The sequence below is a fragment of the Schistocerca cancellata genome, chromosome 5 (assembly GCF_023864275.1).
Source record: "Schistocerca cancellata isolate TAMUIC-IGC-003103 chromosome 5, iqSchCanc2.1, whole genome shotgun sequence".
Lineage (NCBI taxonomy): Eukaryota > Metazoa > Arthropoda > Insecta > Orthoptera > Acrididae > Schistocerca > Schistocerca cancellata.
Window position 1 is genome coordinate 459767649 of NC_064630.1, and position 14825 is coordinate 459782473.

General features: G+C 40.1%; 1 protein-coding gene across 1 annotated transcript in view; it reads right to left on the bottom strand.

Moving 5' to 3' along the window:
* LOC126188601 (uncharacterized) overlaps positions 1–11215 on the bottom strand; it is a 32221-nt gene extending 21006 nt beyond the window's left edge. The window contains exon 1 of the mRNA XM_049930203.1: positions 11037–11215. Within this exon, the coding sequence (XP_049786160.1) occupies positions 11037–11124 (88 nt within the window). The 5' untranslated portion in view covers positions 11125–11215. The remainder of the gene's footprint in view (positions 1–11036) is intronic.
* Between the last annotated feature and the right edge of the window lie 3610 nt (positions 11216–14825).

Here is a 14825-nt window from a genome sequence, read left to right on the forward strand (position 1 = left end):
AACCAGGTTTTAAATTGTAAGATATTTCCAGGTGCAGATGTGGACTCTGACCACAATCTATTGGTTATGAACTGTAGATTAAAACTGAAGAAACTGCAAAAAGGTGGGAATTTAAGGAGATGGGACCTGGATAAACTGAAAGAACCAGAGGTTGTACCGAGTTTCAGGAAGAGCATAAGGGAACAATTGACAGGAATGGGGGAAAGAAATACAGTAGCTTTGAGGGATGAAATAGTAAAGGCAGCAGAGAATCAAATAGGTAAAAAGACGAGGGCTAGTAGAAACCCTTGGGTAACAGAAGAAATATTGAATTTAATTGACGAAAGGAGAAAATATAAAAATACAGTAAATGAAGCAGGCAAAAAGGAATACAAACGTCTCAAAAATGATATCGACAGGCAGTGCAAAATAGCTAAGCAGGGATGGCTAGAGGAAAAATGTAAGGATGTAGAGGCTTATCTCACTAGGGGTAAGATAGATACTGCCTACAGGAAAATTAAAGAGTCCTTTGGAGAAAGGAGAACCACTTGCATGAATATCAAGAGCTTTGATGGAAACCCAGTTATAAGCAAAGAAGGGAAAGCAGAAAGGTGGAAGGAGTATTTAGAGGGTCTATACAAGGGCGATGTACTTGAGGACAATATTATGGAAATGGAAGAGGATGTAGATGAAGATGAAATGGGAGATATGATACTGCGTGAAGAGTTTGACAGAGCACTGAAAGACCTGAGTCAAAACAAGGCCCCCGGAGTAGACAACATTCCATTAGAACTACTGACAGCCTTTGGAGAGCCAGTCCTGACAAAACTCTACCATCTGGTGAGCAAGATGTATGAGACAGGCGAAATACCCTCAGACTTCAAGAAGAATATAATAATTCCAATCCCAAAGAAAGCAGGTGTTGCCAGATGTGAAAATTACCGAACTATCAGTTTAATAAGTCACAGCTGCAAAATACTATCGCGAATTCTTTACACACGAATGGAAAAACTGATAGAAGCCGACCTCGGGGAAGATCAGTTTGGATTCCGTAGAAATGTTGGAACACGTGAGGTAATACTGACCCTACGACTTATCTTAGAAGAAAGATTAAGGAAAGGCAAACCTACGTTTCTAGCATTTGTAGTCTTAGAGAAAGCTTTTGACAATGTTGACTGGAATACTCTCTTTCAAATTCTGAAGGTGGCAGGGGTAAAACACAGGGAGTGAAAGGCTACTTACAATTTATACAGAAAGCAGATGGCAGTTACAAGAGTCGAGGGGTATGAAAGGGAAGCAGTGGTTGGGAAGAGAGTGAGACAGGGTAGTAGCCTATCCCCGATGTTATTCAATCTTTATACTGAGCAAGCAATAAAGGAAACAAAAGAAAGGTTTCGAGTAGGAATTAAAATCCATGGAGAAGAAATAAAAACTTTGAGGTTCGCCGATGACATTGTAATTCTGTCAGAGACAGCAAAGGACTTGGAAGAGCAGTTGAACGGAATAGACAGTGTCTTGAAAGGAGGGTATAAGATTAACATCAACAAAAGCAAAACGAGGATAATGGAATGTAGTCGAATAAAGTCGGGTGATGCAGAGGGAATTAGATTAGGAAATGAAACGCTTAAAGTAGTAAATGAGTTTTGCTGTTTGGGGAGCAAAACGACTAATGATGGTCGAAGTACAGAGGATATGAAATGTAGACCGGCAATAGCAAGGAAAGCGTTTCTGAAGAATAATAATTTGATAACATCGACTATAGATTTAAATGTCAGGAAGTCATTTCTGAAAGTATTTGTATGGAGTGTAGCCATGTATGGAAGTGAAACGTGGACGATAAATAGTTTACACAAGAAGAGAATAGAAGCTTTCGAAATGTGGTGCTACAGAAGAATGCTGAAGATTAGATGGGTAGATCACATAACTAATGAGGAGGTATTGAATAGAATTGGGGAGTAGAGGAGCTTGTGGCACAACTTGACTAGAAGAAGGGATCGGTTGGTAGGACATGTTCTGAGGCATCAAGGGATCACCAATTTAGTATAGGAGGGCAGTGTGGAGGGTAAAAATCGTAGAGGGAGACCAAGAGATGAATACACCAAGCAGATTCAGAAGGATGTAGGCTGCAGTAATTACTGGGAGATGAAGAAGCTTGCACAGGATAGAGTAGCATGGAGAGCTGCATCAAACCAGTCTCAGGACTGAAGACCACAACAACAATAACAGTGTAACACAGCAGAGAATTAATCCCGGCCTGCCAGTAAATTATTCCAGGCAAATCCATGTACCATTACGTCCCGTTATTTGTCTCGTCCTCGCACATCGCTGAGAGTATGTGGATTCTGGACGTGGTCACGAATATACAATTTTTACCCCCACATTTCCATTCTTTACTTTCTATCAACCGGTCCCTCTTTTAGTTAAGCTGCGCCATAAATTTCTTTTATCACCGATGAAATTGAGTTCGTCCTAGTTAGTTTTCCGTTCTACCCACCTAATGTTCAGCAGTCTTGTCTGTCACTACATTTCAGAGTGGCTGTTCTCTTCTTGTCTTAATGGTTTATCGTCTACGTTTCACTTACCCTACGAGGTGTGACGTTACGAGTGGCGAGATCGTTAATTATGGTGGGTACGGTACACGCAGAATATTTAGTTGAGTGGTGTATGGCTGGGAAGTTGGTGGCTTTGCGCCGGGCTGAGTTAACCCTGCTGTTGCAGTGAGCTGCGACCGGATGTGGATTCCGCTCTGCTGGTTACCGTGGTTCAGCGATATGGAAACCCCTGAGTGGTAAGGGGAGAGTTTGCCACCGTGTGCTTGATGGAGCGAGGCAAGAAGGCCCAGGAACTGACGAGAAGAACACGGCAAGAGCCATAACCAAGTTTCCCAGAAACTTCACTCTCTGGAAGAGGCGTCAAAATAAGCCAACGCGTGCCCTGGCTTAACAGCAGGCACTCGACCTTTCCTAAGACAATAACGGTCAAAATTTCCGAGGAGCTCTGTGTGTCTTTTAGCACGTGACAAATTTTAACTGAAGCGGTGGCACAGGGGCTAGCGTCGCAGTTTCACAGGTTTGTATCCAGTATTCGAAACCCGATTATTGTCTATTTTTTTGTTTTTGGTTTTCATTTATCCACCATTGTCCATGAAGATTACTACACGAATGTTATCCAATATCTGTTGAAATAATTTTGTGCTTATTCGCCTACTAATTATCTGTCTGATAAATGAATAAAAAATAAACTAAAAGAATGAGAAAATTATTCGACATTGTTTATGGTGAAATTCCTGTACAGTATCTTGATTCATAAGGAAATTGGAAACACGATTTGTCGGAAAAATGTCCATTACACATGGTTTGCCATGAAATTGTTGCCAATGCGTGAAATCTTCAGCAGTTTTAACGACCTTTCTTTCCCAAGTGATATTCTGACAAAGAAATGTCACTGTGGTAAATCTGCCTTCCCGCGATGCTCATGGTGTTTGGAATTTCCATATTTTGAATGTTTCTACGATCGGCATCATCCAAGGCAATAAATCTTCCTAAAGAGTAAACATAAGAGTAAAATACAAGAATTAATCTAAGAAGTTATATATAAATGAAACCTAAGAGAGCATTAGAATATGAAAAGACTGTAAACCGTTAAAATACCATACACACATGTATTATACAATAAATGTCTGACACTTACTGTGAAATCCAGTTGCAATTTTAAGGTTGATGTAACGCCCTTGTATCCCCTAATTTGATAAGAAACACTTTTATAATAATCTTCTACGAACATGGGTAGATAAATTAAATTTAATGTACTTTACAAAATCGGGTTTAGAACACGGGACGCAAATGCTTGAAACGGCCACGCTAGTCACTGCGCCACTGCCTCGGCCCAACCTACTGGGTGCTAAAAGGCATGTAATTACGGTGAAAAATTTGACTCGTTTTCTCAGAAACTACGGAGTATCTACGGATAAGCCAAGACACGTGTTCGCTTATTTTGGCTCCTCTCCCACTGAGCGAAGTTACTGGGAAATCGGGTTACGGCACTTGCGATGTTTTCCTCGTGAGTATGTAAAAACTGAAACCAGATATATTTTCTGAAAACACTAAAACTGGTTACAGACGTACTATGAAAAATCCAAGGTCTTTCCTGGATACACAATTGTAAGATGAGCTCGCAAAAATTATCTCCATGTGCATAAAATTGTTATTAACAAGGTTATTAATATTGACGCTGGAAATTGTTTATAAAAACTGCACTTCATGTTGCAGACACGCAGTATGGGAATGTGACACACCGTCAGGTAGAGCTTTATGTTAGCTAGGAAATGATCAAGTTTCTATTAATGTGGAACAAATAGTTATATATCTATACTGAATAAATCGAATAAACATACCAAAACAAAGATTTCCGCACATATACGCAAATGATTATCTTCAGCAAGATACTGCTGTTCCATTAGCCTATCGATCAATATATTTGTTTATTGGGACTTTGGTAACTTAATACATGTAAAATTGTCATTTGACTTATGTTGAAGTTCAGTGGCAAGGTGAATACAATTGCCATGCTGACATCTTTCCTGCAATTCCGTTTTTGTGTGGTATATAATTGAATAAATCCAACTAATATTTCTGTGGTTACTCTGAATAATGTGATCTGAGGCTGCTAATGAAACAAGAGTATTTGGTGTATAGATTTGTTTTTGGAGGACCCCCTTCAGAAAAACACATTTTTATATTTTTTTCTATATCGCAGACATGTTTCTTTAAGACAGTATTTATAAATTTATATACCAGAAAGACTTTGTATATATACCTTGTTACCAAACGCTGTGGCTTTCCTCGTTTTTTATTGCACTTGTTTTGTTTCACAGTTTGTTATCTGCACCCTTACAGATCTTAATGTAGAATAGTTATTTACTTCAAAGTTTTACGATTGGGAAAGTTATGGTGAATAAACATCCACTCACCCCTCCCCCCCCCCCCCCACACACACACCACACACACACCTCCAAAAAGAATTAGTTGATTTCAGGCCTAACCATAACATCCCTAGTCGTAAAATTTCGAAGTAAAACAGGAAATTCACCCACTACTTTTAGTATCTCATTTTGTAAAATATTTCCCTAAGCATTGTTTCTTTTGGTTCAACTACTTTTCATTGTTTCACTTTTGTTTTCATTGTGTTCAACAGATCTTCGAAGTCATTTGTCTCCTATATCAGAATTACACGCCATTCGGTAAACTTCAAAGATTTCTCTCCGAACTTTAATTACCTATCCACATCTCTCCTTGGTTTACTTCATCGCTTGCTCAATGCTCAGATGTAATAATGCTGTGGGTAGGTTACAACCCCGTCTCACATCCTTTTCAAATATTACCTCGCTTTCATGCCCTTCGATTCTTATAACAATAATCTCTTGCTGTACATGTTGAAGACAACCTGGAAGGTCATTCACTCCAGTCTCTTCCCTAAAACATTTTTTTTCATGTCTCTTCCACTAACTGCTACTAAGAGTGCTTTGTTGAGCAACATCAATTCTGGATGGTTTTCGTATTAAGAAGCATCCAGGCAGTTTTTACTAATCTGTTTGCTTACCTTCCTACCCTACCCTAAATATAGAAGCCTATCCCCTGGGTCTGGGACTTCATTGATGATTTCTATTTTTTTCTTTTCGCCATGTTGATCTGTGAATTATTTTATTCTTGCGGTAAGTGATTTCCAAACCATCTTTTAAGATCTTCCATTCGCTGTTGATGTAAATCTGCACTGAACGTGAGCAACACAACGACATCAGCAAAACACGGTTGTTTCAGATTTTTATTAATACGTATTCATTCCCCATTTTCTCGGTTTGGGGCTCTGAAAATTTACGCTAGGGCTGCTAATAATAGTTTTACTGGTACGGAATCCTTGCCTGACTCTCCTTTCAATTCTGAATTGAAGCTATGGACGTATATGTCGTATTCTTCAGTGTCGTAACATAGGTTAAATTAACGCCTTGCTCCTCGAGGATTGTCAGTACCGCCTTTGTTGAAAGTCAGTGTAAAACTTTCTCAGAACATATACCTACTCACAGTTCCGATCCATAATTTAATTGACGACTTGATAATGTTTTATTCACTTCTAACGCCAGCTTGATCCTTTGTCTGATTAAAATACCTTTTTTTTTACTAATTATTTTTAGTGAACGTCTTCCGCCTTACAGGGAGGAAGTTGACAGGTCTTTTCTGTCCCTTTTGTTGTTGCGGTTCAGAGCCCGAAACACAATTTTCATTTTTGCCGTAAAATAGTACCCATGTAGAAGCCAATAATTCTGGTTGACAGCCCCGAGACTTGAATTCATGGAGGCTATAGCTATCACATTCGAAATGACTCCCTCCACACCCCACTCACCTTCCCTTTTAATTTGTATCTTTCTCTATAGTTCGAAGTAGGATAGCTGACCTTTTCCGAAAGACAACTAAGACAAATCATAGCTCAGTTTGAATTTTTACTATCACTGTGATATGAAAATCAAAATTAACGTTGCTTTTGGCAAAAACTTTAGTGTCATGCTTTCAGTAACATTATATTTTGCTTAACAAAGCAAATTAATATCTGAAAATTCATTTTCTTTCAAACATTTTGCTTAAATATCGACCAAAAATTATTGTTAGGAATGAATAACACAGTGATGTCCTGAATTTCACCTTGTAAGGTTGGCTGATATAGTAGTGGCCAGCTCCCTGTTCACAGTTCATACCAGTCAAATTTCGTTCAACCGCGGGTATAAATAGCAAAAAAATTGGAGATTATGTATGATTACACAAATGGTAACAATACGAAAACCATTGTCAACAACTTTCCTACACTTGCAGTTCCTCCGAGCTATAGTTCGGACGGTTAGCTCCGTCCGCTGTCCTCAGCATCGTTCTCAGGCAAACATGTGTCAGATACAGTTGGGTTTTAACAGCAATATGGAGTGCGATTATGCTGAACAGCAACACAGCTCGTGCAGCGATCTTATCAGACTTTATTGTCAGCCATAAAGTTAATCATGATGGAAGCTCTGATCGACAATCACGCTCCGAAAACCCTCTATATTGGCTGACGTGGCGTTTTTCCTCGTCGCTGAACTACGTAATTATGCAAGGGGTCATGGCGTCACCCAACAAACGCATACGACGACAGCCGACTACTGAGAACAGCTGTTTTTTTCAACTAAAAGATTTTTAGATGTGTAGTGAAGAGTTGTAAAATAGATTATGAGTCATGGGTCTTAAATACACAAACTATCCAATGCGAGTTATTAGCATAACGTGTACTGTATGAGGTTGCAATTGATGGACGCATAATGTTTGTTACATTGCATTATGTTATATTGGATATAAGCACTAGTTCATAGCTATCGGAACTCTATGTTCTCTACTGAAAGGAAATTTTATCGTAGATAACTACATAATTGGTTCAAATTTGCAACTACACTCTTCATACCCACTGTCTGCTCTGAAACAGATCACTATTGATTAGGATGACCAGTTTTATGCCTGGGTTACATACTCCAGCAAGACGATTGGAGTGTTTCTGGAATTATGACCGGAATTAAAATTATACGGAAATGAGAGGGACTTGCAACCCCAGCAACTGGGTGATATATAGACCAAGTAAGACCCTTGCTGGAATTCGAGAGGTCCGATGAAGTAATGGAAGGTGGGTAGGTGACATTAGAGAACAGGAAGGAACAATATGGATGCAAACAGCTGAAAATCGCAATGCTTACAAAAGTCTTCAGCAGCGTCTTGTCCATTAGTGAATGTCAAATGACTATACATTGTAAGCAGTTCATGGATGCTAGCGACTAACAGTCACATGACATATGCGCTGGCCTACCAAACGGTCAACAATATTATAAAATGAAAAGTACTAGCAGTGACCTCTCCCATCAACAGTCAAGATGATTATATGTCGACAGACACAAATGCCTTCACGGCTCAGTGATAGAGGGGGTGTGCCTGTGATTTGCCACTCTAACTCATAAAAAACTCAGCGTAAGCTCAAACTTTGGTTGCTAAGTATTAACCATAGTCGAAACAAGGCCCCTCGAGTAAACGACATTCCCTCAGAATTATAGAGAACTTCGGGAGAGCTAGCAATGAGAGAACTAGTACACCTGGTGTACAAGATATATGAGACATGCGAAATACTCTCAGACTTCAAGAGGAATGAAATAATTAAAAAAAAGGCAAATGTTGACTGCTTTGAATACTACCGCAGCATCAGTTTAATAATCTACTTAGTAAGTCGTGTAATTAATAAGTAATCTATATCAAAACAGACTCACACAATTGCTTGAAAAATACTTATACAAATTATTTACAGCAGAATGGAAAAAAACTGGTAGAAGCCGACCTGGGGGAAGATCGGTTTGAGTTCCTAAGAAATGCAGGAACGCTTCAGCCATTAATGGCCCGCCGACTTATCGTAGAAGACAGTTTAAAGAAAGACAAACCTACATTTGTAACATTTGTAGATTTAGAGAAATCTGTAGACAAAGTTGACAGGCATATACTCTTTGAATTTATGAAAATACAGCGAGCGAAAGGTTGTTTACAACTTATACAGAAATCAGACTGCAGTTATAGGTGGCGAAGGACACGGAAGGTATGAGCTCTTCCCCTGTTGTCCTGTCACTTGGTATTATTTTGGTCGTCCACAAAATTTCGGGCTGTTTAGGAAGCAAGTTCATAGACTCTATTGATAGGCTCTACTGCTGCAGGGTTCAGGAACTATCTATGACCGTCACACGTCAGCAAAAAAGTCGTCAAATACGGAACAGCAACTACGTTTATTTTACCAGTTCCAGAAAACATGCATCATGACAGCATGCATGCATCATGACAGCAAGCATGATTATGTGCCGCTGCCATACAGAGAGCCCTACACGTAACACAGAGCATACTGCTCAATAAACACGACAGACCAGCGCGGCCTGCTAGACACGCTTTTGCACAGCTACTTCTACTCATGCATACTAGTGCAACACACTTTTTGCATGCTGGCCCCCACCAAATCAGGGTCACTGTTGAGACCACAAACAACGAGCAATGCACACCCACATTCACTCAACGTACATAATTCAGAAAAACCACATGAAGGTGCATCATTCGATACATTGATACAAATATAACTCTGGAGGGCTGTTCGGAAAGTAAGGTTTGATAGTTCGCTAAACGGAAAGCACAGTGAAAGTCAAAAATGTTTTGATGGCAATAGTTGGCTGCATCTTTCAGCTACTTCTCTACGTAGTCACTGCTCCGACTAAACAATTGTCGTAGCATTATACCAACTTTTCAATACCCTCTTCACGGAAGGGAGCCGCCGGTGTTTTCTGACAATTCTCTGTGCTGATCTGCAGCTTGTTGTCTGCGCCAGAATATTGTCTTCATAGCAAGCGGTTTATGTGAGCAGAGATGAAAATCACAGGGAGTCAAGTCTGGGATGTGTGGTGGATGATCAAACGCTGCAGCACAGTCCTCATTGCTCCTGCAGTGTGCGACCGAGAATTGAAGGAGGAAATGCATGACAGTTACATTGTGTGGGCTGCATGAAATCAGGGGAAATCTTTCAAAGGCACTCATTGTGTACTCAGAACTGAAAAGAGCGGCGACGTGATGCGATCGATGGGTATACTAGTGACAATTCCAATACAGCTATGCAAAGCTTCATCGGATTTTTACTCTGGTTACCATTTGCGTAATCGATCGGACATTACTTTCCAAATAGCCCTCGTATATCTCACAAAGTGAAGCAGTATAAGAAGAGAATGACTCAGGGCTTCATCCCATGTCGCCCATATCATTCAGTCTGTAGATTGAACGAGTAGTAAAGGTGACCAAGAAAAACTTTTGAGAGGGATATGAAGTTCAGTTAGAAGAAATAAAAAGATTGGATTTGGTGATGACACTATGACACTGCAATTCTGTCAGAGACAGCAAGGACATAGAAGAGCAGCTGAATGGAATGGACAGTGTCTTAAAAAGAAGTTATAAGATGAGCATCAACAGAAGTGAAACCAGGTAATGGAATGCAGTGGAATTATAAGGAGACACTGAAGGAATTAGACTAGGAAAATAGACACGAGAAGTAGATGACTTCTGATATCTGGGCAGCAAAATAATAGATGATGGGCTAAGTAGAGAGGATATTAAATTCAGAACAGCAATGGCAAAAATAGCTTTCCTGCAGAAGAGGACTTTATTGACATCTAACATAAATGTGTTAGGAAGTATTTTGTGAGGGTATTTTTCTAGAGTGTAGCCGTGTATGAAAGCTAAACGTGGACGATAAGCAAATGACCCAATAATGGGGGAGTGCTACAGAAGAATGATGAAGATCAGATGGATGGATCGAGTAATGCGAAGGTACTGAATGGAATTGGAAGGGGAAGGGGGGCGAAGTTATTGCACAACTTTACTAAACTTTACTAACACAAAAGATCAGTTAACAGGGCGCATTATGAGGCGTTAAAGAATCGTCATTTTGATAGCATAGAGATATGGGGGAGGGTGGTAAAAATACGAAGGCAGATGGAGTATTTACTGCAATAAGAAAGTCGAAATGGGTGTAGGTTGCAGTAGTTATTCGGAAATGAAGAGAAGCTTGGAGAGCTGCATCAAAACAATCTTTGGACTGAAGACCATAACAAAAACATTGTTATTTTGAGCTTGATGGATAAAATATTGTTAATGGTGGTGAATCGCCTTTGAATAACGGAAGTATTTGTTATCACACACAACATTAACTGCTTCAGGATGTTGTTATTTCTATGATTTTTCCTTAATTTACGGAAGGTAATAGAAAAACCCAAACTATTTACAGAATAACTATGTAAACTTGGTTCTAATATTACTGAAAGCAAGTTACTATAAAGTTCTGGACCAAGCACTAGAAAAAAATACTCCATTTAATAAAAGTATGAAGCAAGACAGTAAATTTCCAGTGTCAGTAGTTAAAATTATGCAGCAGCTAACTTCACAGCTGTAGCCGTGAAGTGTCACGTTTTCAGACAGGCTTACTGGCATTTTCCTGGTCTTCCACCCTCACTTCTTCTACTGTGTCTGCTACTTCCGCCTTCTGAGCTGGACGACCTTGACTGCTGCCCATTCGCCCAGGCAGATGTTATTTCGGAGAAGCTTCCGTGCTACTCTCTCCCCGCTGCATAGAGACGTCTTTCGAACTTCCACTGCTGGAGGCAGCACTGCCAATGAAAAGGAAAATTTTGTTAAGCTTCACGTAAGTCAGAAGAAAATCTTTCTTTGAATAGTAGTTGGTTTTTGAAGTGCGAGATACATCCAAGTGAAAAACTGAATGAAAACTTCAAACTGCCTTTCTTTCAGCATGTTTTCGATTATGTCGAGAGTGAATCTATACTTAGTAAACTTTGACTACTCATAGCAGGCAAAAATTAATTAGACAATTACCTATATTAGAACATGGAAATTTACAGCAATCGATAATTGAAAATAGTAGCTGTGGTAAGACTAACTTTCAGCGACGTACATTGTTGGGTGAAAAAGCTGTAGGACGACCTATCAGTAAAGAAAAAAATTCATAAAAATATGATGAACAAACTGATTTGACACACACAAGTAATTGAAGATTTAGATTAATACTTCGTGCCAGGCGCGCGGGATTAGCCGAGCGGTCTTAGGCGCTGCAGTCATGGACTGTGCGTATGGTCCTGGCGGAGGATCGAGTCCTCCCTCGGGCATGGGTGTGTGTGTTTGTCCTTAGGATAATTTAGGTTAAGTAGTGTGTAAGCTTAGGGACTGATGACCTTAGCAGTTAACTCCCATAAGATTTCACACATATTTGAACACAATTCGTGCCAACTGATGTTATGGTCGTGAGAGTGTTTGCATAAAATCTTTATAAATAAAGATGTAAATGTATGTTTGTTCAAAATCGTTTAACTCCGAAAGTTCTTGACAGATGGCTTTGAAATTTTGATACAACTTTGCATTTCAACACTCAAGTGTTTTATATACCTGCTGGAACACCATCTGATATATAGGAAAACGTTGGTTTGTTCAAAATCGTTAACCTCCGAAAGTTCTTGACCGAATGCTTCGAAATTTTGAAACATCGTTGAATTCTAATATGGGCTTGTTTTTAGGTACATAATTATTTAATATACATATGTTTTAATACATATGATATATGAAGGTGATCTGTAATAAATGCAGTCTGTAATAAAGGTTATCTGTGATAAACGTGTAGACACATAATGACTATATAGCTTTTAATACATGAATTTATATACGTGTAGAATATAAGATAGAGAAACTTTGTTAGCGAAGAGGGGAGTTGTTTTTATGGTTTATAGGTTTAGGATTAGAATAGTGCAGCAGGATCTGAATTTCTAATAAAAATAAACAAGACACAACGTCAGAGACAGAGAGAGAGAGAGAGAGAGAGAGAGAGAGGGAGGGAGAGAGGGGAGGGGGAGAGAAGAGCAGATGAACAGAGGAGTAGGAGGAAATAGACAGAGAGAGGGGCCAGGAGGAGATCGACAGAGAGAGAGAGAGGAGTAGAGATTGAGCAAAGGGGAAGGAAATGGTGGACTGAGAGAGGGGGAGAGGAGGTTGAGAGAGGGGGGGGAGGAGAAAATGGAAAGAGAGAGGGGGAGGAGGTGATGGACAGACAGAGGGAAGAGATGGAGAAAGAGACAGGGGAGATAGGGAGATTAGGACGTATATCCAATTCCCATACATATTAGAAACGCGTGCTTTATCTTTTCTTTCTTTTCAGTTTAAGCAGACTGAACAACAGAAAAACGTGGCGGATGCAGCTGGAAGGGAATGAAAAACTGTCACAAACTGTTGGTCCACTGGAGATCCACAATAAATTTCGAGTTCTAGAGGCACATCTTGAAGTGCTTTACCTCAAAGATATTATGTAGTTTCACAAGGGTCATTACGTGTAAGGAACTTAATTAATGGAGGTCATAGTTTGCAGTAGGTCGGTCCGCCACAAGCAATGGGGAGTGAATCTTTGACATTACTAGCGACTCACGTTGTCGAAACGTTTGAAAAATCATTATGCAAACGTTGGTCGAAAATCCCGTGACGAACAGCAACAGGCAATACGTCGTCAAGTGGCCACAGAAAGCCTCAGCAGTTTTGTATTATGACGTTCCTAGAAGAAATCGAGCTTGTCTAAAAGAATCAGAACTGATTTCTCGGAAACATAAGGTCCTTCACTCACACACATTATCCTACAAACGGTAGATACAGTTGAACCACAATAAGGAGTATCTTCGAACATATTTGATTTGCCGGATTAATATTTAGCTAATAGTTAAAAAGAAACGAAAGTAACTAGGGATGTGCTCCAAGGAAGCATAATGGTACAGCTGATTGCTCAATACACATATTTGTCAGAGTGTTTGCTGACAAAGTAGTTGTTTACAGTGAAGTATCGTTGTTGGTCGATTGTAAGCAAACGCCGAAAGAAAAGGGATAGGAAGACTACGGTTTAAAGTCCCGTCAACGACGAGGCCTTTAGAGCTCGGATGGGAAAGGACGTCGGCAATACCCTTTTCGAAGGAACAGTTCTGCTATTTGACCTAAACGTTATAATGAAGTCACTGGAAACTTATATCTGGATGGCCCGACAGATGTTTGAAACGCTTTTCTCAAGGATACGAGTGTGTTGTGCCATTCATTGTGCCATCTCGCTCGGTGAATGTCGAATGACTTCCACAAAATTTCCACTCGGTGTAATGAAAAGAAGTTCAATTTAGTTATGGAAGACAAGGCCTACACGGAGATAAACAACATGACGGTATCCGATTACAAGGGTGATGGGGACCATATCACATGGGTGTTTAGGGCTAATAGTAAGAAGCGATATGAAAAGGAATGATCACGCAAAATTTCTTTTAGGGAGGGCGGTTGGGACATCTGCTACTCATATAGCAATATTGAGCAGGCAATGGACGGAGCTGTAAGAGGGATCAATTGGGCACACAAAGATTAAAATAAAAAAGACTATTTCAGATTTTGGTGCAATAAGCACACTATCTGATTAAAAGCATCCGGACACGCCTATGTAAAGCGGAATGGACCACTAGATGTCCTGGAAGGCGGACCCGCCGATATAGAAGGAGGCGGGCAGGATTGTGTTGTCAGAAGAGAAGCAGTAACAGCACAGTGACTTCGAACTTTGGCTAGTCATTGGATGTCACCTGAGTAACAAATTCATCAGGGTCATTTCAACAATTTCAAAGCTGCTCAGGGTGACCGTTGGTTATGCGACTGTGAAGTGAAACTCGAAGAAACAATTACAGCTAAACCACGACCAAGCAGACTTCATGCACTGACGTACGGCTGCCGTCGAGTATTGAGCAGCGTGCTTGTAAAAAATCACGTGAAATTAGCGGAAGGAATCACTCACGAGTCTGAAAGTGCTGCCAACAGTCCAGCTAGCACTACGGCTCCGCGTAGGGAGTTAAAAAGAATTAGGTGCAATGATGGATCAGCTGCTCATAAGCCACACGTTTCTGTCGTCAGAGCTAAGCAATCCATGAAGAGGTGTAAAGAGCGACGTCACTGGACAGTGGACGATGGGAAATGAGTGATTTACAGTGATAAATCACGCAAAGTACTGTCGCAGTCTAAAGGAAGGATTTAGCTTGCGCGAATGCCTGAAGAACGTTACGTGCTATCGGCTAACAGCTAAGTAAGGAGGAAATGATGTTAAAGTACGGAGATTTTTTTGTGGTTTGGCCGTGGTCCCTTACTGTGATTAAGAAAGTGCTAAATGTGGAAGGATTTGAAGAAAATTTACAGCATGGCGTACTG